The 22,046-nt window shown below is 36.7% G+C and overlaps 2 protein-coding genes across 2 annotated transcripts in view; one reads left to right on the top strand and one right to left on the bottom strand.

Annotated features, from left to right (window-relative positions):
- The window catches only part of LOC124542285, a 30,627-nt gene extending 17,021 nt beyond the window's left edge, over positions 1-13,606 (top strand). The window contains exons 2-9 of the mRNA XM_047120248.1: positions 1,755-1,887; positions 6,456-6,593; positions 7,084-7,845; positions 8,847-8,977; positions 10,519-10,647; positions 11,293-11,550; positions 12,401-12,514; positions 13,081-13,606. Coding sequence (XP_046976204.1) covers positions 1,765-1,887; positions 6,456-6,593; positions 7,084-7,845; positions 8,847-8,977; positions 10,519-10,647; positions 11,293-11,550; positions 12,401-12,514; positions 13,081-13,165 — 1,740 coding nt within the window. The 5' untranslated portion in view covers positions 1,755-1,764 and the 3' untranslated portion in view covers positions 13,166-13,606. The remainder of the gene's footprint in view (positions 1-1,754; positions 1,888-6,455; positions 6,594-7,083; positions 7,846-8,846; positions 8,978-10,518; positions 10,648-11,292; positions 11,551-12,400; positions 12,515-13,080) is intronic.
- Positions 13,607-16,828: 3,222 nt separating this feature from the next.
- On the bottom strand, positions 16,829-19,807 carry LOC124542312 (asparagine-rich protein-like). The gene is made up of 2 exons (XM_047120278.1): positions 19,756-19,807; positions 16,829-17,744 (listed from the first exon to the last, which is right to left on the bottom strand). Exons 1-2 carry the CDS (start codon positions 19,775-19,777, stop codon positions 16,840-16,842), a joined length of 927 nt encoding a protein of 308 aa, XP_046976234.1. The 5' UTR covers positions 19,778-19,807; the 3' UTR covers positions 16,829-16,839.
- Positions 19,808-22,046: the final 2,239 nt, after the last annotated feature.

Here is a 22,046-nt window from a genome sequence, read left to right on the forward strand (position 1 = left end):
CTTATATTTATCACTTCCTCTTACTTAGGAGGACTCTAAAAACATATGTTGAATACGCATGTATTTTAATGACTTTTTATATAGTGCATATTTATTTGTTTTAAAATAGTGTTTTGTTTGAAGTCGGTTTTTCTTTTGTAAAAAATTCTATACTGTTACATGCCAGTACTAAAATCTATGCTATATAAAATAATATTAATTACAGTACAAGTTATTCATCAATTAATTACAATAACAGTTGTATATAATAAAGTAAATTCAAAATGCTATATTCACAATATGTAATAATAATGTGATATAAATTATGATGTAGAATCAAATGAGAGCACTGTATCGGAGGCTAGGGTAACTCTCTGACATTACTTTCAAAATCAAAATACACTTTTGACAATTTCGTGGTCGAGTAGTGTGAACACAACCGGTGTTTTCATGGGTACGTCACTTCGAGGTCCCGGGTTCGATCTCCGGCCGAGTCGATGTAGAAAGTTCATTCGTTTTCCATGTTGTCTTGAGTCTGGGTGCTTGTGGTACCGTCGTAATTCTGATTTTCCACAACACAGTTGCTTTAGCTACTTACATCGGGATAGGACTAATGTATGTGATGTTTTCCAATATTTATTTTTTATCGACACACATGTGGACCACTATTACTAATTTCTCAAATTATATGTAGCGGCCAGACCAGCGTCGAGCGTCGATGAAGATAACACAGATGTGTCCGTAGCGTAACAGCGGTGTAGCGTTACAAAATTATAAGTTCTCACGATTCCTCAAGCGATTTCACGCAGCGCTGAATATTCGCACGGCTAATCTCGAACGCGTGTTATGCTCAACTGTTATTTCTTTCAATATATATTATTATATGTTATGTATATTTATTTCATTATATACCGTTTGACATACAAGGATCGCTGTCTGTCTCTATGTATGCTTAGATCTTTAGAATTACTCAACGGATTTTGATGCGGTGTTTTTAATAGATATAGTGATTCGAGAGGAATGTTTTTGTATATGATATATGGACAATATAGTAAAAGAACACTGATCATTTTAGAAGTTTCTAATGTGACATTGTAAATAAACAAATTCTGTTATACAGGGTTATTGGTATTGGAATTTTAAACAGCGAGCTTTAGTACAAATTCGTTCATGTTCGAATATGAATTCCCACCAGCGTCCTTTCTGGTCATTTTATTTCGGCTGCTTAAATAAATTCCTAGTTTTTATACATTTTTTGAAAGCTAAGAAAACGGTTATGATTTTAAAATAATCTGCAGAACAAGTTCCATATATTTTTTTTTTAGTTTTTAAGGCATTTTTGAGGAAAAACTTTTTTTAAATTATTTAAATAATATCGTTTTCCGCCTCCCATTTTCAAATTTGGGCCGATAATGATTGTTTAAATATTGACAAATATCCAGTGTTTATTCGTTTTTATAAATCAGAAGAAAAAAATAGACTTTTTTGATGTTTTTGTCGAAATAAATTTTTGAAGTTGCATTTTTGACAAATTTTGAAAGAATCTAAAAAGCCACGCTTTTTAGATTCTTTCAAAATAACTCAAAAATGATTCACTTTTGGATAATGCATATGGGGGTTAAAATTATAAGTACAAATAGTCACCCCTATCAACTCCTAGCGGATGTACGTCGAGTTACCAAAAACCCTGTATATTTAGTATCAGCATTGGACCCGTGTGAAGCTAGGCCTGATCGCTAGTTTACACAATAATTAAAACTGTAAAATTGTTTCAGATAATAAAAGATGTTTCAATACGAATATGAAAAGCGTCCGCCATCGCGCGACAGTCGGACCACAGTTTCCCCGCACTGGCACTCCAGGCCGTTACCACCAAGACCTGAAGACATCCTGCCTGCTAAGACCAGTGTAAGTTGAGTTATAAAACTTATGTGAAAATCAAAGGCAATCTGCAAGACCCCGTTGCTGTAGATTGGCGGTAGTAGTCACTTTTCGTTGAACCTGCTCGATAGCCTATAGTATTAAAATAGATGATTTTTTTTATTAATTTATTAATTACAAAAAAGAATTTAACATTCCAAAGATCTCGTAGTTCGATCTCACACCTTATAAGTAACATTTTTATTTTTTATGGAATAGGTTGGCGGACAAGCATATGGGCCACCTGATGGTAAGTGGTCACCATCACCCGTAGACAATGACACTGTAAGAAATATTAAATATTCCATCATACATCGTCAATGTTCCATCAACCTTGGGAACTAAGATGTTATGTCCCTTGTGCCTGTAGTTAGGTACACTGGCTCTCTCACCCTTCAGACCGGAACACAACAATACTGGCGGTATTTGGCGGTAGAATAACTGATGAGTGGGTGGTACCTACCCAGACGAGCTTGCACAAAGCCCTACCACCAAGTAAATTTTTAATAATTTTACTAAATTATATTTTATATAGGTTTGTAAATATTTGTATGTAAGTTTATGACTGCACCGCCTAGGCCGATGGTTTTGAAATCTCCCTCTGATTGGGCTGTCTGGAAGAGATGGCTAATGAGCTATAAGATCGCCCGTTGTACAACACTTTTAATCTACTTCTTTTTTTTATATTATTTTTTTCTATTTTATTAATTTTTTGTTACTTTCTTTTTTATGGTTTTTTGTTTGTGGTATGCAATATAATTCAAAAAAACAAACAAAATAATAAGTATAATTCGTTCATTCATTATTATTAAGTTTTTATCATGTTAGAGCTCTTTAAAATGATTCCTGAAATGAGCTCATATCTTCAGTCAATATAATAATAATAATAAGCGAAAACATCATTAGCTGCGGCCTCGGCATCTATCTTCGAGACGGAATTAATTGAGGTACTTATTTACTGCACAGGGATGAGTGCAAACATAGCACTCTGCTTCAAATAACTCGTGCATCTTAACCGATGATTGCGGGTTCAAACCCAGGCAAGCATACTGAATATTCAGGTGCTTAATTTGTGTATAAATCCATCTCGTGCTCGGCGGTGAAGGAAAACCTCGTGAGGATACCTGCATGTGTCTAATTTCATCGAAATTCTGTCACATGTGTATTCCACCAACCCGCATTGGAACAGCAATATCTTCAAAGGGAGAGGAGGCCCAGTAGTGGGAAATATACAGGCTGTTGTTGTTGGTATTAAAAAACATTAAATAAATTAAAATTTAGTTACCCTTAAAGCATAGTATTTTTCTTCAAAGATAATAGTATTGAAACCATCTCAAACATTAAAAACATACATCCCATTTGATTACCTCCATTTCTTCAGACGGCTCAGCCTATAATCTTAAGTTATAATAAGTTAGAGATTAATGCTCACGTCAAATTGAAGGTGATGGTGACAATATTACTTCACAAAAACTTTAAATGAAAACTCACATACATTTCTATAAGAACCTTGCGCGAGGCTGTAACGAGTTATCAGTAACTATTAGGTAGTATGTCCAAACGTCCCGTGTTTTAGTGGTAGGGCTTTGTGCAAGCCCACCTGGGTCCACCACCCACTCATCAGATATTCTATCACTAAATAACAGTACGCAGAATTGGCACATAGCATCTTAGTTCCCAAAGTTGGTGGCGCATTGACGATGTAAGGAATAGTTAATATTTCTTACATCGTCATTGTCTATGGGTGATGGTGACCACTTACTAGCAGGTGGCTCAAATGCTCGTCCGTCAAACTAAACCATAAAAAAAAACAATTAATCAATAAATCAGCCCATTTTCGTCCCCTGCTGGACATAGGCCTCTCCAGTTGCACGCCACTGTGATCGTTCTTAGACTACTCGCATCCAGCTCCTGCCAGCCGTGTTGCGTAAATCTAAATCGTCACTCCACCGTGCCCGAATTTGTTGAATTCCGATACTAAATGTACTACAGAATGTCTTACAACGTTTACAGCTTTTTGTCATTAGACAAAACAAACGCTTAGCTTTGCTTTTAAAATCTGTAATACCTTCGAAAATATTCATTTAAATTACGTGCTGTAGAGAGCCATATTGATCTATTTGTAAAGCAAAATGTATTTAAGGCACTTAATTGCCTATATAAATAATAAAAGATAGACATATACCCGTTTCATTTTAAAGATCTAAACATACTCAGGAACATACAGACAGTAAGCGACTTTGTTTTATACTATGTAGTGATCATGATACATAACGATTGAAAAAGAGCAACTACTGAGTTTCTTGCCGGTTCTTCTCGGTAGAATCTACTTTCCGAATTGGTGGTAGCTTCAATTAATTATTAAATGACGATTCAAAAGTGCCAAAGTCTTATTGAATAAAGTTTATTTTGATTTTGTTTCAACGTACATACATAATAAAAGTATAACACCTCGCCTCATTGCCTCCACTGGTGACAGGGCTGGTTCGTTTTAGCCCAGAGGGTCGGAATTGCGATTCAACGGGGAAATGCTGTTAGCATTCTTGCCAACATTCCACGTGGTCAATATTTATAAGGTATCTAGTTTTAGTGCATATTTGTATATATTTAAGCATTTAATGTTATTAATTCTTATGTTAATAAATGTATTACATACCTACATAAATAATTAATTCCATATAATTGAAGCAACAAAATTACATTAGACTACTTAAAAGACTATTTATGATTATATAACGTAGTTATAGTTACTTTTATATTAAATATTATCAAAATCGGTTCGCCCAGATAAAAGTTATGAGGTGACAAACATAAAAAGATAACCTCCTTTTTGAAGTCGGTTGAAAATTAAACTAAACTTTATACAAGTAGGCTTTTACAAGCACTTTTGAATCGTTATTTAACAACTGTATTAGGTTACCACCGGTTAAGAAAGTAAATATACAACAGCCTGTAAATTACTGCTGTGTGTAATTTCATAGAAATTCTGCCACATATGTATTCCACCAACCCGCATTGGAACAGCGTTTTGGAATATATTCCAAACCATCTCCTCAAAGGCAGACATGGCCTTAGCCCACCAGTGGGTTATTTACAGGCTGTTGTTGTTGTTAAGTCATCTCTATAAAAAATTTAAATAAATATATTTGCAGAACTAACGCTAACTGCACACTATATATTTGTCTATCTGTCTGTATATTTATCTCTCTCGGATAATCCCGGATTATAAAAGAAGACTTGTCCCTCATATTTTCACAAAGCCTGGCTACCCTACATGTAAGAGGACTCCAAGTACGTGTTACCGTTAAGTAATTATGTGGTAACGATAGGCGGAAGCTGTTACCGTCGGCTTACAGCGGTCGTAAGATTCTAATATGATACGACGAAAGCGGTTTTATACATTAAACTAGCGACCCGGCCCGGCTACGCACGGGTGCAATACTGATACTAAATATTCTACTGAATTTGTTTATTTACGACATCACATTAGAAACTTCTATAATTATCAGTGTTTCTTTACTATATTGTCCATGTATTATATACAAAAACCTTCCTCTTGAATCACTCTATCTATTAAAAAAATCGCATCAAAATCCGTTGCGTAGTTTTAAAGATTTCATACATAGGTATATAGGGACAGAAAAAGCGACTTTGTTTTATACTATGTAGTGACTGTCATGCTTATTATTTATTATGATTTTAGATTTATGTAACTCAATTTCTTGCTTCACTTAAACCGTTAATAAAACAACGCAATCTTGGTCTCTATGTAAGTTAATTAAATTTAGATTAAGATTAGCTGTGCCCGCGACGTGTACGCGTTTTAATTTAACAAAAAAAAATATTGTAGCCTAAGTTACTCCTTATTATATCAGTTATCTGCCAGTGAAAGTCCCGTCAAATTCAGTCCAGCCATTCCAGAGATTAGCCGCAACAAATAGGGGGACTAAAATTGTAATAAACGTTATTTTGGTATATGTACCGTGTATACATCATGTATTGAGTAAGAAAGGGCTATTGCAATATTACAAACGGACACTCGAGGAGAAGAAGTACTACCAGAATCCTTTTTGGTCATTTTTTCGATTGCATTGGTATAAGTTCCTAAATCCTAGTTGTTATGCATTTTTGGAGAGCTATGAAATGTTAAGTTAATGTTAATGTTAAGTTTTTAACTTGGGGTAAGGTCGTTATATGTCGTTTGGATCGATAATTTTGTTGTTTTAATATTGATAAAAAAACAGGGTTTAATCATTTTTAATCGATTTAAAAAAAAGGGGTTTATCAATTCATATTTGAGGAGAGGGTTTTGAAGCATATTCCACGACGCTGCTCGAATGCGGTTTGGTAAATACATATGTGCATGAATTTCGTTGAAATTTGTCAAATGCAGGTTTCCTTACAATGTTTTCCTTCGCCGTCGAGAAGGAGATTAATTATAAACACAAATTAATTGCAATCATCGGTTAAGATGCACGTGTTCTAATAATTAGACCATCTCGGCATAAATCCTTAAAGGGTAAAGATTATTCTATAATAATGTTGCGTCTTTCCAGGTACCCTTGAAGGTCTGGATTATAGCAAGTGCGTCATGCTTCGCGGTATGCGGTGCGCTGGTCCTTGCGACCATCGTTATAACCAGATGGGGGACTAGCGAAAGCTACGCTCCAAGGGAAATATACGCTGAAGCGAGGGTTAGTGGTTGCGTTATGTTATCCTAGTAGTTTTATATGTGGATGCCTTATATCATGATCCTGCAACCTCTGCGGTATGTGCTGAAGAGGATCAGGGTTGTTTTAGTGGGTAAACTCAAACTCCTTTATTCTATATATTATATAGAAGCATTACACTTGCTTATCGATGGTCAAATTAAACATTACCACCGAAATGAAAAAAAAAACATCTTAAGAAGAACCGGCGAAAGAAGATGACCCGCGAAAGAAAAGACCCGCTCTTTTCTTTTGTCAAATTAATAAACATATTGAATATGAATAGAAATAGCATGGAGGCGATCGTTTCCCAAGGAAGACTTCCTTACCCAACAAATCTCCCAATGAATCCAACAGAAATAACAATACTTTTCCACTAACAATGTCTAAGTCAAGTGGTGTCCACATACTATCAGATGACCTATTTAATAGTCTGTCTATCTGTCAATTAAATATATTTATTTTTTTATTTTAGGAACCAATATACGCAAATCTTCACCCCGAACGGCGACCGACAACAACGGAATCTGAAGTTTCGACATCCCAAGAAGTAGACAACGAAATCCAATTCCCCATCCTGGAAAAACTCTCCATATTCAAGAACATAGTCGCAAATCGGGATAAAAAGAAACCGGATGACAATCTCATAACTAAACCGCAGCTACATCCCATCCATGATACATCCCTCCATCATCCCGAGAAGAAGATCGAGAAGAAAGACCAAGCTAAGTTGCCCCAAGAATTTGTCCATGTACCAGAATTTAAACCAACGCTTCCGGACGTTTTCATAGACAATTCGGAAACGAAACTGTCGGACAATTACATCGCTGGTCTGAAGAAAGCCGAATATAATTACGAAGAGTATTACAACGATGAGAATCTCTACGATGATTACATGCAGAGCAACACAATGACCAGTTATCTTATCGAGAAAGTGCAGGAGTTACACGATTGGATCACGACCGATCCGGATTTTGAGGACAAGACTTCGGATAGACCGAAAACTGGTAACGAGTTCGGACAGTTGCTGAAAGCTCTCAACGAAAGCCTCATCGAGGGTAACGTCACAATTATAATGAGCAAACTAAAAGATATATATTTGGGAGAGAATTTCACTTTGTCGAATCAAAGCAGGAAAGTCATATTGAGCAACAGTACTAATTTGCTCTCCTTCGGAATTCTTACACTGGACGTGATGTTGCTTCATAACATACAACTAATGGCGTGGGAGTCACAGGTGAGCTGGTTATTTATCGACTGTGACTTCCGTAGTCAAAGTCAAAGACGACGACCTCCGTGGTCGAGTGGTGTGTACACGCGTTTTCATGGGTACGCCATTCCGAAATCCCGGGTTCGATTCCCGGTCGAGTGTAGATTATCCTTAGTTTTCTATGTTGTCTTGGGTCTGGATGTTTGTGGTACTGTCGTTACTTCTGATCTTCCACAACACAAATGCTTTAGCTACTTACATTGGGATCAGAGTGATGTATGTGATGTTGTCTCATACATATTATTATTATTAAATAAAGACAAAAATCTTCATTCATATATTGATACGCAAAAATGTAACACCGGTTCGGAATGTGATAGTAACTCTTGTCTGTTTAACTGTCACTCTTTCACGACCGAACTGAACCGAATTTGATGAAATTTGGCATGAAGAAAACTTGAAATCAAAGAAAGGACACAGGCTACTTTATTTGCCTCACACGTGACAACCAACCGTTTAATCTCGTGAGGGGTGAAAGGGTGAGTGAGTGTGCAACTAAACTACAGGCACAAGGGACATAGCATCTTCATATCAAGCCAATGTATATGGGCGGTTGTGATCACTTACCATCAGGGCCATACAACAACAGCCTGTAAATTCCCACTGCTGGGCTAAAGGCCACCTCTCCGTTTAAGGAGAAGGTTTGGAACATATTCCACCACGCTGTTCCAATACGGGTTGGTGGAATACACTTGTGGCAGAATTTCTATGAAATTTGTCACATGCAGGTTTCCTCACGATGTTTTCCTTCACCGCTGAGCACGAGATGAATTATAAAGATAAATTAAGCACGTGAATCAGCGGTGACTGCCTGGGTTTGAACCCGCAATCATCGGTTAAGATGCACGCGTTCTAACCACTGGGCCATCTCGACTCTATCGCATCAGGGCCATATGCTCGTCCAAACCTATTGCATACAAAAATATATACTATTTAACTGTTTTCTAAATGAATTTGTATTGTTCAAGGAGTCAGCTCGATACAAAATGTTGAAAGACCCTGACGTCTTCGCTTTCAATGCACTTTTCATGGAGCCCAGTAAAGTCGAAACGAAACGCAACGAGATCTTCCATCAGTACGACAACTCGGCCATTTTCGGGTGAGTTATGGGTTATATATGATTTAAATATATGTAACACAACAACAACAACAGCCTGTAAATTTCCCACTGCTGGGCTAAGGTAAGGCCTCTCTTTTTTAGGAGAAGACTTGCAACTCTTCCACCACGTTGTTCCAATGCTTCGTGGAGTGCTTTTTTTATGGTATAGGTTGGCGGACGAGCGTATGGGCCACCTGATGGTAAGTGGTCTATTACCCATAGACAATGACCCTGTAAGAGATATTAACTATTCCTTACATCGTCAATGTGCCACCAACCAAATAACAGTACTCTGTATTGTTGTGAGGTTTGAAGGGTGAGTGAGCCAGTGTAACTACAGGCACATTGACATAACATCTTAGTTCCCAAGGTTGGTGGCACGTTGGTGGAGTACACGTGTGCCAGAATATCTATGAAATTAGACGTGCAGGTTTCCTCACGATGTTTTCCTTCACCGCCGAGCACGAGATAAAATAAAGACAAATTAAGCACATGAATATTCAGTGGTGCTCGCGTGGGTTGTAACCCGCAGTCATCAGTTAGCATTTCTTATGATTAATTATCGTTGTAATTCATGTCATAAACCCCATTAATTATTAAATTTGGGAGTGAACAGGCAAATGGGCCACCTATCTTCAAAAATCTTTAAAAATTGCGTTACGTAATACTTGAACGCTTCCTAACTGTCTGAAATTTTTGAATCGTCTTTGTACTTTTTATTAATTGTATTAATTACAAATCTGAACTAGGCCATCGATATAAATAACATTACTAATGCCTCGCAAACGCTTGCCAAATACTTCCTTTGATTTCTTGCAAAATACACTTGGATTTGATTTGCAAATTATAGTACGACACAACAGATGTAGCATCGGCAAAGTCAATAAAACTGATTACTGCCGATTCACACAACCAATAGAAACAGCTCCCTATCGCGCCATTCGACGCTATTCGTCGCTATAGATTCCCGCGTCAGTTCGACCCGAGACAGCGAGTGCGTGTAAAGCGACGCGTCGAATTGACGAATATATTCGGTCACATGATATTACAAGTTATTACGTTTGTGTAAAGATCGTATTCACATAAGAAATAAATATTGTTGGAATAAACAAGCAACACCTGCGTCAAGTCATACAACTTCCCTTTAAAAAAAAAAAAGGCGGGAGATACGTAGTTGACAGATTGAGATCGCAAATATAATTATTACGGTGTAATGTGATTATTGATGGTTACTTGTGTTGTAGACTAAATGTTTTTCTATTGTGGTAGATTGATTGTTATTTTAAATTAAAGATAATTGTTTTAGAGGTTAACCAACTTCCTACTTCTGGTTCTAAAAATATTGATAATTTGGGATAGCGTACTCAATTCGAATGTGATCGGTTTTACGAATTTTACCAATGCTACATCTAAGTTTTGTCGTACTATAAGTGTTTAATTTCCGAACCGGTGGTAGCTTTACTTCATTTCGTTGAATGACGATTCAAAAGTGCTTATAAAAGTTTACTTGAATAAAATATATTATGATTTTGATTTTTCAGGAAACGACAAAATCGTCTCGACAATGATGATCTCGACATTGGAAAGAACCTTCTAGAAAACGTATTGGAAATAGGGATGAGCACCGCGCGCGCAGCCATACACTTGGGCAGAGCATTCAAGAATACAAAGTAAGTTAACTTGATCTTCTATAATTTTCTCGATAAGTTAAGCGTTTAATCATATCTTTCAATAATTTTACATAACTATACCATACACACAGACATACTTAGTTTTATGTTTGTGTTTTAATGTTCCTCATCATTACATAGAATAATAGTTTAAATAACTAAAAACACGCTTTTAGCACGCACTAAACGTTTTTTTGCCCGGTTCTGTACGTTTTCAATACTGATAAAAAATATACTACAGATTTTGTTTATTTATGACATCACATCAGAAACTTTTAAAATTATCAGTGTTTATTGACTATATTGTCCATGTATTATATACAAAAACCTTCTTCTCAAATCACTCTATCTATTAAAAAAAACCGCATCTAAATCCGTTGCGTATCAAAGATCTAAGCTAACATAGAGACAAACAGCGGTGAGCGACTTTGTTTTATACTGTGTAATGATAATTATATTATTTGTATCCAATAATTGCAATAACCAATAATTCAGCTTTCTAACGACGATTAGACGATTTTTTTTAAATCAGATCATTGCTTACAGAGTTAATTATACACAAACAAACACAATGTAGCTTTACATTAGTATCGATGTAACAAAATCGAATAAGGCGATTTTGATTTATTTCTTTTTTTTTTACAGAATCGTTTTAAATCAACTTTCGAACAGGGAATCGTTGAATGCCAACATACAGAATCAAATATCACGAAACATTGATGCCAACACTCACGCGCTGAATCACCTACAAACGTCATTCAATAGAAATGACAGCTACAGTGCTGCCAGTAACAATAACGGGGTTTACACTGATCTGGATTGCGTTTGGTTGTTGTATTGTAAAAATCTCGTCGCCACAGCGAAGTTAAGTCCTCCGTATGGAACTATGGCTCGGATTAATGGGTACGTATTTGATGTACAGTTATTTTTTTTAAATAAATATGTAAATACTAGTAGTCGCCCGCAGATTTGTTCGCGTTTTAGGGTCATAGTTGTCATGTGTCAGGCAAAAATAGGTTGCTATATCCTTTCTTGGAGTTCGTGTAAGCTTCATAGCAAATTTCATCAAATTCGGTTCAGCGGTTTGGCCGCAGCAGTATAAGCAGTAGACAGACAGAGTTTGACATTTTTAATATTATTATGGATTTGACAACACCACATTCTCATTTCTCGACCACGGAGATCGTTAAAACCAAAATGGCCCATTGTGAAATGACAGTGAGAGATCGCCACTGCCCATAGATATTGTTGCTGTAAGAAATAATAACCAATCATACATCGCCAATACGCCCTTGTGCCTGTAGTTACATTGGCTTACTCGCGATTCAATTATCACTCACAGAAATCAATAAACAAAGTACTCTGGTTACTTTGGTATCCATTTTTGGCTCCGAAGTTGTCTATCACAATATAAATACAATAATCTTCATCAAATTTTAGCAAGAAATTTTCGTCACATTAAGGATTTCTTAAACAATGAATGCGCTATACGTTCTACATCTTATCTATTCTTCACATATTACATTTTACGGGACAAGATCTTTGAACGGATCACTGATACTTTTCTCAGCAAACCTCCATAGAAAAAGTCTGGCCGCACAATTACAAGTAGTTCCTTACTTTCTTTAAAATTAAATTAGTGACTTACACCTCGTAAGCGAAAATGTGGCAACACCTTTATAAAAAATATTTCAACTGTCAAAAATAGTCGGTGGTTGTAAGATTCTTTAAATTTCGAATATTTTTATTCCAGGCTAGCTCTACGCATGCTCACCGGCGAGCTGCCAACCGATCGTGCTCTGGATACCATGCTCTACGAAGTGCTGACCGGCTGGACGGAGCTTAACTGCTCAGAAATGTTTCCAAGGTAAGATAAATCGTCATGGACCATAAAGTACAGCCGAGATCACCTCGTCTTAGACCCTAAAGTAGGGCCCGAAAGTAGGAAATGGCCCAGGTGTTGGAACATGATCCTTAACCGATGATTACGGATTACAATTAATAACTACTGAAGATGTTGCTTAATTTGGGTTTATAATTCAACTTGACGGTGAAGGAAAACATTTTGAAATGAGGCATTGGGCAGCGGGGCAAATCCCAAAACTCCAATTCCCGTGATACGGGGCGTTTAAGACCTCGTATGGAAACTATCATATTACCGTTACGGGGCTTATTAGACCCCGTTATCGCTTGTTTTTACATAGCTAAGTCCGTTAACCGTTGCGCTATTAAAGCTTTTAAAAGTATCTTATTATTGATATTTTTTTAAATTTGTAATGGAATTTTATAAATTGATTAATATTGTTAAATTTATATTTAAACTGATGAATTATTACAATAATGTTTTGGTAATCAACTTAACTAACGCATTGGATTACTGTAATGTTATAAATAAGTTTATTTTTGTAAACAAATGTATTTTTTTCTTTATAGATGCAGCAAAGCTAATGCAGCGAACGTCGTTCTAGAATCCATAATTCAACCGCTAAGGAAATCTCAAACGAATAATAGATTATAATTTCAAAAATATATACCTATAATTTATAATGTTGCAACATTTACTTTGACGTCTAATGTCAAATCTGAAAAGCAACTTTTCGCGCCAAATGTTATCCAGTGACATATTTGATAATGGGACCAATGTTTTTAGTATTTTTTTAACATTTATTATCTGTTTTCACTTTCATATATCTATGAAATCATTATTTAAGTAGTACAAAAGTTGAAGTTTAGTTTTAATTTTGACTGTTGTAGAGAGGCAATTTTTTAAGGTTATATTTAAGATAAGAATTATAAAAGGCGTTAGAATTTGATGACTTTTTAATTTTTTAAATTTGGAATCGAATTTTCATGTCTTTTAAATGCTATTTTTTATGGCCATAGACTTCTTTGATTGTGATTTAATACTTGTTAATACTTTTTTCAGTGGCGGATTTACTAATAGGCTAAGTAGGCTTGAGCCTAGGGCGGCAGATTTAGCCCAAAATTGTTATTATCTTACAAAAATAAAAAAAACTAAAAATTATATGTATACACATTACGTCCCTAATAACTCGTCACTACATAGCGGGTTGGAAAAATAATCTAGTAACTGACAGAAATATCGCCTAGTTTATAACGATACTAATAACGGGAAAAACTTATGTAATGAGGACAATAGAACACAAATCATAAATGTTGCAAAACAAGTAGGGGCGGCAAAAATTGAATAGCCTACTAGTGGCAGATTTGTAAATCCGTCACTGACTTTTTTAATCAGATAGTATTAAGTAAATAACCAACTATTTTAACTAGAACAAAGTCGGATTTACATAAGTATATCAACTCAATGAAACTGAAAAAAAATCAAAGTTAGTCTATGGTCAAACGTTATGGTAAGGAGGATTTATGTAATAACTTTAGTTTTTTATACACTGTTTTATCATAAGCGATAATGTGACAAGCGTGAGCTGAATTGTTATAGACTGATGTAATAAATAGTTTTTATACGTTTAAATGTCTTTTAATTTAACATAGTTGTATTCCATCCTTCAAGCATAGTGTGGCAACAGTTACTGGGAATATAATATTTTAGTTCCTAAGGTTGTTGGCACATTGGTGATGTTAGACGTGTTTAATATTTCTTAAAGCGCCATTGTCTTTGGGTGGTGGTGACGACTTACCACCAGATGGCCGATAGCTATATAAATATTTGCACAACAACATGAAAAACACCTTTACAGCTACCTAACAAAAAACCATCAGTAGCTATTTTGTCCCTTCGAAGGCATCATGGAATGACTTCTGCATACTAGCAGTTGGCCTGGCTATACAACAACAACAACAGCCTAGTCGAGATGGACTATGTGGTTAGAACGCGTGCATCTTAACCGATGATTGCGGGTTCAAACCCAGGCAAGCGCCACTATATATGTGCTTAATTTGTGTTTATAATTCATCTCGTGCTCGGCGGTGAAGGAAAACATCGTGAGGAATCCTGCATGTGTCTAATTTCATAGAAATTCTGCCACATGTGTATTCACCAACCCGCATTGGAACAGCGTGGTGGAATATGTTCCAAACCTTCTCCTCAAAGGGAGAGGAGGCCTTTAGCCCAGCAGTGGGAATTTACAGGCTGTTGTTGTTGTTGTTTATGTAACTAAATTATTATTTCATATCATATCATATTTAAAATGTTAAGCTAACATTAAATAATAGTCATTTACGGCCAAACACAAACTCATAAATTATGTGAACGAGCCATTTGTCTTTTGTCAAATGTCCTTTCAATATCTGAACTAGCTGAGTTGGGTTTAAATCAATATGGCAGTATTACATACACTATTTCATACCAGGGTCGTACTGGGAACGTAGCATTCAAGAGATAGTATTTATATTGAGAAATATAAAAAAAAAATTATATTTGCTGGGTAATCCACTCCACCTGATGTTAAGTGGATATGAAGAGAAGAAGACGACTAATACAGTCAGTAAAAATGAGCTGCACTAGTTGCCCTCGCCATGCCGACCGAGATGCATTTCCACACCTTTTTTTTATTTATGGAATAGTTGGCAAACGAGCAGGTGGCTCACCTGATGGAAAGTGACTACCACCGCCCATGGACATCTGCAACACTAGGAGGTGCAGGTGCGTTTCCGGCCTTTGAGAAAGGAGTAGGCTCTTTTCTTGAAGGTTCCCCGTGAAAAATTTGGTAGAAGATGCAGAGTGATCCAATATCTCTACGCAAAGCTAAAGGATCAAGGAGATCGGAAAGGGCTTGATCGTCGATAACTCGAGCCGCTCTACGTTGGATGCGGTCAAATGGAAGGAGCTGGTACTGGGGAGCACCCGCCCAGAGGTGAGAGCAGTACTCCATGTGAGGCCGAATTTGCGCCTTGTAAAGTTTTAGGCGATGGGCCGATGTAGCGGCTATCGAGATGTTCTCAAATCGTGGAGATACGACAAATGGTGTTTTTTTTAGCGGTTAACGCGCAAACTTGCGTCTTTTTGGGGTTGAAATGGACTAAATTTCGCCGGCCCCATTTCGAGACTTCGTTTAACGAAGACTCAATTTCAGACACAAGTTTGTTCCGGTTCTCTTCGACGTTTTCTCGAGAAATATTGTCTCGAAATACCTCGATTGAAGGCACTCAAGCTATAAAGGGAGGGTATACCCATGGTAGATAGCTGGTGTGCTGGTAGATAGTTCAATTTTTGGGCGGTACGACTAAGAAAAGAGTTGCCAAATTTCTTTATGCGCAATGAGATCATTCATTAAGTCACAAATAGGGACCATGCATGGGGCGTGGCGTAATCAGCGAAATCGTTTAATGTAACCTGTACTAGAATACTTTTGGAATAATTGTAAGACATTTTGACGTGACAACGTCTTATAAATTGGTTTGCCGGGTGACACTTCAAGAAACTGCGTTACGCTCCGCTCACGTTATGCGCTCACGATGAGAGCGAGTGAGAGGCACGCGTCCCTTCCACTCGGGCATGGTTACCCCGCCTAAGAGCGAGAGAGACAGACAATTAGAATTATTTTACCACTCAAAGTCGTTGTCACGTAAAACTTTCGCCCGTATACCGACTTTACAGGCAACAGGTAATTTTTTTTTAATATGAAACGAGTTCTTGCAAGATGTACTCAGTATGAGTATCATATATAACCTCAATTCAACGCTGATATGAATGAGGCAATCTACGCTCTTATCTTGAAGGTACCCAAGTCGTATCGGTTCGGAAAAACCGCCGACGAAATCTTCCACAGAGTGGTTATGTGAGGCAGTAAAGTAAAGTAAAGTAACAGCCTATTTCCCACTGCTGAGATAAGGCCTCCTCTTCCATTAAGGAGAGGGTTTGGAACATATTCCACCACGCTGTTCCAATGCGGGTTGGTGGAATGTACATGTGGCAGAATTTCGAATTTTCAGTTTCCTCACGATGTTTTCCTTCACCGCCGAGTACGAGATGAATTATAAAGACAAATTAAGCACATATATATAGTGGTGCTTGCCTGGGTTTGAACCCTCAATCATCGGTTAAGATGCACGCGTTCTAACCACTGGGCCATATCAGCGTGTGTGAGGCAGAAAATGTCTTAAAAATCGCGCTGTTGTCAATTTTCCGACAACAAGTTGGGGATGAAAATTTTATACATATTTTTATACCATAGAAAAATCAATGAAATACAAAACATTGGGTACACTTTAATTGACATTTGAATCAAGGTATTTCTTAAGCACGTCCATTAAATTCCTGACAGCTGTCGTAGATGACTTCACTGTGTCGTACAGACTTAGAATCTTTGTATCGTTCAAAATACGCTGATTGACATTCAAATGCTCATTCAGTTTTCTCATATTAGCATCTAAACTATCAAGATTAGCTACTATATAACCGATTTTATAATTGACGTTATTTGAAAACATATTCTTTAATTGTCGAAGTGATTCAATTCTATTTTTAATCTCATCAAAACCTTCGTTGATGTAATGTAACAGTCTCTCTTTGACTTCATTGCTTACAAATGGGTTGCCTTGCATCGTTCGTCTTCCATCCTTTTCTAACTCCTTATTTTCCTCGACATCTTTCCCTTTCTCGACATCATTTGTTTTATTTAAATTATCATTATCATTTTCGACTGTTTCATTGAGTTCTCTTTTGTAACGATTTTTATTATAAATAGATGATTTTATAACATGATTCAGACTTTTGAAATGACCCTGCCTTGTGTATTTGACTATGTTTAGTATTTGAGTCAAAACGTGACTTAGTTTTGTGAGAGTAACTGTTAAATTGCGTTCTATATCACGGAAATTCGTCGTTACATCAGCGGTATCTTCATTTTTCAGTTCCTTTGCTCTATCAAGTGTTTTATCTGAATCATTAGTTGTAATTATATTATTGATCCAATCGAATATTCTTCTTTCTTTATCTCTTTTACGAAAGCCATCTTGAATCTGATCTTGGTAGCTATCATTTAAATCTTTAAGAGAAGAAAGATTTTCTTTTTTATTTTCTTTCAGATCTATACTTCTCTTAATTGAATGAATGTATGATTCTAATCGTTCATTACTGGGTGGTATTGATGAGAAAACAGCATTCGCAAGACCTGGAAAAAAATATTATTTTTAGTATTAAATTTGTTTTAATAATCCTACCAAGATCCTACATCTTCAAAAATATACAAAATTCATTTGAGTGTTCCCCTCCACTTATAGAGAATATCATAACGTGTCGGAAGAAAATTTGCCACATATGTATCCAATAGTAAAGTTGAAATTATCGGCTTTTCTCTACTGTAATATGCATGTATCTAAATATACGAGTATATATCTCAAAGGTGACTGACGGACTGACATAGTGATCAATCAACAACAACAACAGCCTGTAAATTCCCACTGCTGGGCTAAAGGCCTCCTCTCCCTTTGAGGAGAAGGTTGGAACATATTCCACCACGCTGTTCCAATGCTGGTTGGTGGAATACACATGTGGCAGAATTTCTATGAAATTTGTCACATGCAGGTTTACTCATGATGTTTGCCTTCACCGCTGAGCACGAGATGAATTATAAAGACAAATTAAGCACATGAATCAGCGGTGCTTGCCTGGGTTTGAACCCACAATCATCAGTTAAGATGCATGCGTTCTAACTACTGGGCCATCTCGACTCCATCAACGCCAAGCCCAAACCACTGGATGGATCGGGCTGAAATTTGGCATGCAGGGATCCGCTAAGTTATGACGTATCACGCTAAGAAAGGACTTTCAAAAATTCCTTCCCTAAGGGGATAAAATAAGGAATGAAAGTTTGTCTAAATCTTCTTAGACTTTCGACTGATTGTACTGAAATATACTACTATGATCCCTTATTTTATCCCCGAATATATGACGGCGCCGCCAAATACAGCGCTATCTATTTGACTATGTTGAATTAAATTGTAAAGTTTTGATTATTGGACGAGGGTGAATTAAGCTTGCTCTAGTGAAACGTTTGACGTGCAGTGTCGCTAGATGGGATAGGGATATAAATCCTATATTAAGTGACAAAGGTGATAATGGTCCTCCAGTGCCGTTATATATACATAAAGGACATACTTTTTTTTGCTTAAAACATGACAACCAAAACTCTAAAACGCGAGCCAAGCTGCGGGCCACTACTGGTTATACATATAAACATTATCCTTGAGTGATAAAATTCCGCAGACATTTTTAACTTTGCCGTTTCGTAAATTCAAATCTTTTATAAAAAATACATTGGTAAAAAAGGCATGATTTTGTAGATGATAAATAAGCTTGGAGTTAATACCTGATGACTCTCAGGCAGGATACATTACATACATATATTGCGTTTAACTAATTTGATTTTTTAAATGTTGAAAAAGAGTAACTACTGAGTTTCTTGCCGGTTCATCCGGGTAGAATCTACTTTCTAAACCGGTGGTAGCTTCACTTAATTGTTAAATGACGATTCAAAAGTGCTTGTAGAAGCTTACTTACAACAACAACAACAACAACACCCTGTAAATTCCCACTGCTGGGCTAAAGGCCTCCTCTCCCTTTGAGGAGAAGGTTTGGAACATATTCCACCACGCTGTTCCAGGGCGGGTTGGTGGAATACACATATGGCAGAATTTCTATGAAATTTGTCACATGCAGTTTTCCTCACGATGTTTTCCTTCACCGCAGAGCACGAGATGAATTATAAAGACAAATTAAGCACATGAAACAGCGGTGCTTGCCTGGGTTTGAACCCGCAATTATCAGTTAAGATGTACGCGTTTTAACCACTGGGCCATCTCGACTCAAAAAAAAAAGCCTACTTGAATAAAGTTTATTTTGATTTTTTTTATAGACAAAAATCGCCACAAAATCGCAGTTTATAAGATCTAACAGACAATACACATATTTAGAGCTGTATCATCATCACAATCATCATATAAATCGCATACTTCATTACATGTAGTTATATACATATCTATCAATTGTTAATTCCACGTGTAAATAAAACTAGTAGCTACATCATTTTAAAACAATGGAAGTTACTTTTTTTTATATATCTGTTTAAATATAAAGGCAAACGACAAATATCTTTCATCTTAAAACATTAAAAAAAAACTTACATAACAGAATCAAATAAGTCATAGTGTCCTCAACGAGTTATCAAAAATAAAGTTATTTTCAAATTAAACCTTTGAACGCATCAAGCATTTCTAATTAACACATTAACGAGTACAATATTCAATTACATTATACACGATAAAAAACTATTGACTAATGAAATAACTAATTCAAAATTATTGCATTAGTAAATCAATGATATAAATGTACTAGCGATCCGGCCCGGCTTCGCACGGGTGCAATACTGATACTAATATACTACAGAATTTGTTTATTTACAACATCACATGAGAAACTTCTAATTTCTTTACTATAATATTATCCACGTGTTATATACAAAAACCTTTCTCTCGAATCACTCTATCTATTAAAACAGCTGCATCAAAATCCGTTGCGTAATTTCATAGACCTAAGCACACAGTGTGTGTGTTTGTGTGTCTGTGTCTGTGCGTCTCTCTCTCTCTCTCTCTCTCTCTGTGTGTGTGTGTGTCTATGTCTGTGCGTGTCTCTCTCTCTCTCTATCTGTGTGTGTGTGTGTGTGTGTGTGTGTCTGTGCGTCTCTCTCTCTCTCTCTCTCTCTCTATCTGTGTCTGTGTGTGTGTGTCTGCGCGTCTCTCTCTCTCTCTCTATCTGTGTCTGTGTGTGTCTGTGTGTCTGTGCGTCTCTCTGAAATATGCATATCAACAACCTCACGATGTTTTCCTTCACCGCTGAGCACGAGATGAATTATAGACAAATTAAGCACATGAAACAGCGGTGCTTGCCTGGGTTTGAACCCGCAATCATCGGTTAAGATGTCGCTTGATCTTTGTCAATAATCCGTGAATTGTTATAAATCGTACTAATTCTACAGCCGTATTGAAATGCTAGTCCCCTTTACAAGGTCCTTAAATTATTTTTAAACATCATTAGTAGTGCCACATTGCAATCATTTCGGTTGCAGCCGAATGGGCCAGCATGCTCGGGGAAGTACCACTCTCTCACTTAAAATCGGCGTAAGTTCCGGAGGCCCGATACCTACCCCCCCCCCCAAACATGATGGTTGCGTGGAATTTGGTTTCTTTACCCTAGGAGGGTACCATTAGCGACTGCGGTGAAGAATCCCTCTCTGTGCATCCATGCTCGGGATGTACTACCTGAACAGGGATGCCCTCTGTCAATTGATCTTTCATTAACGCAAAAATGACAGAACTCTTTTAAAAAAAAACAGGTACTGTAGAACTCTAGTCAATAATGATCTGCTTCATTCAACTACATCAATTTGTTCGATTGAACTGAACTGCAGTCTGTTCATCTGACGTCAAGTTGGCATTGCCTTCAGGGTTAACGCGTATGGAGCGGCGCTAATAATCAATACTAATATTGTAAATGTGAAAGTGACTTTGTCTGTCTGTCTGTCGACCACGACCTCTTTCACGACCAAACCATTGAACCGAATTTGATGAAATTTAGTATGAATCAAACTTGAACTCCATGAAACGACATAGACTACTTGTTTTGCCTAACATATAATAACCAACCACAAAGGGAGCGTTCAAGTAATACGTAACGCAGTTTGGGGGGAGGGCTCGTAAAACGTTACGATGCGTTACAGGGGCGGAGGGGGTCTTTCTTACAAAACGTTCCGTAACATTGTTTTTTTTTAAATAAAAATTAGGGAATTAAAACTCCAAAATTGGCAACCCTTTTCATTTACGTTTTACGGGGAATCCCTTGATTGTATTAGTATGGTAGTCATTTTTGATTTGTTCTCGCAAGTTGGCAAACCATTTTGTTTATATTTCACGGGGTAACACACTTTTTTGCGACTTTAGGGTAAAAATGAGAGAGTAAAAAAGGGTAAAAAGAGTGGGAGGGGGAGTACAGAAAAACGTTACGGTGCGTTCCAAGAGGAGGAGGGGGGTCGAAAATCTTCAAAAATTGCGTTACGTAATACTTGAACGCTCCCAAAACGAAATTGAACGTGCGGGCGAAACCTAAACTAGTTAACTATAATAGCATTCAATAGTCAAGTAAATAAAATTAATTGTTGTTTTACTGATCAATTGAAGTTTGTTATGTATGCGAATATATGTATGGAGGTAAATTAGGACATCGCGTTCGCCGAGACCACCGACGACGGCCCGGTACCAGCAACCACCACACCAATCTTTCTTTATAATTTATGTGTCTTTTAGAATTAAGAAAAGTATTAATATTATTTTATAATAATTGGTTCTGAGGGCATTCTGTGTTACAACCTCAACACATGAGGTAGTCTAATTAAATTAGTATTAATATTTGTAAAATAAGT

The sequence above is a fragment of the Vanessa cardui genome, chromosome 30, assembly GCF_905220365.1.
Source record: "Vanessa cardui chromosome 30, ilVanCard2.1, whole genome shotgun sequence".
In the NCBI taxonomy this organism is placed as follows: domain Eukaryota; kingdom Metazoa; phylum Arthropoda; class Insecta; order Lepidoptera; family Nymphalidae; genus Vanessa; species Vanessa cardui.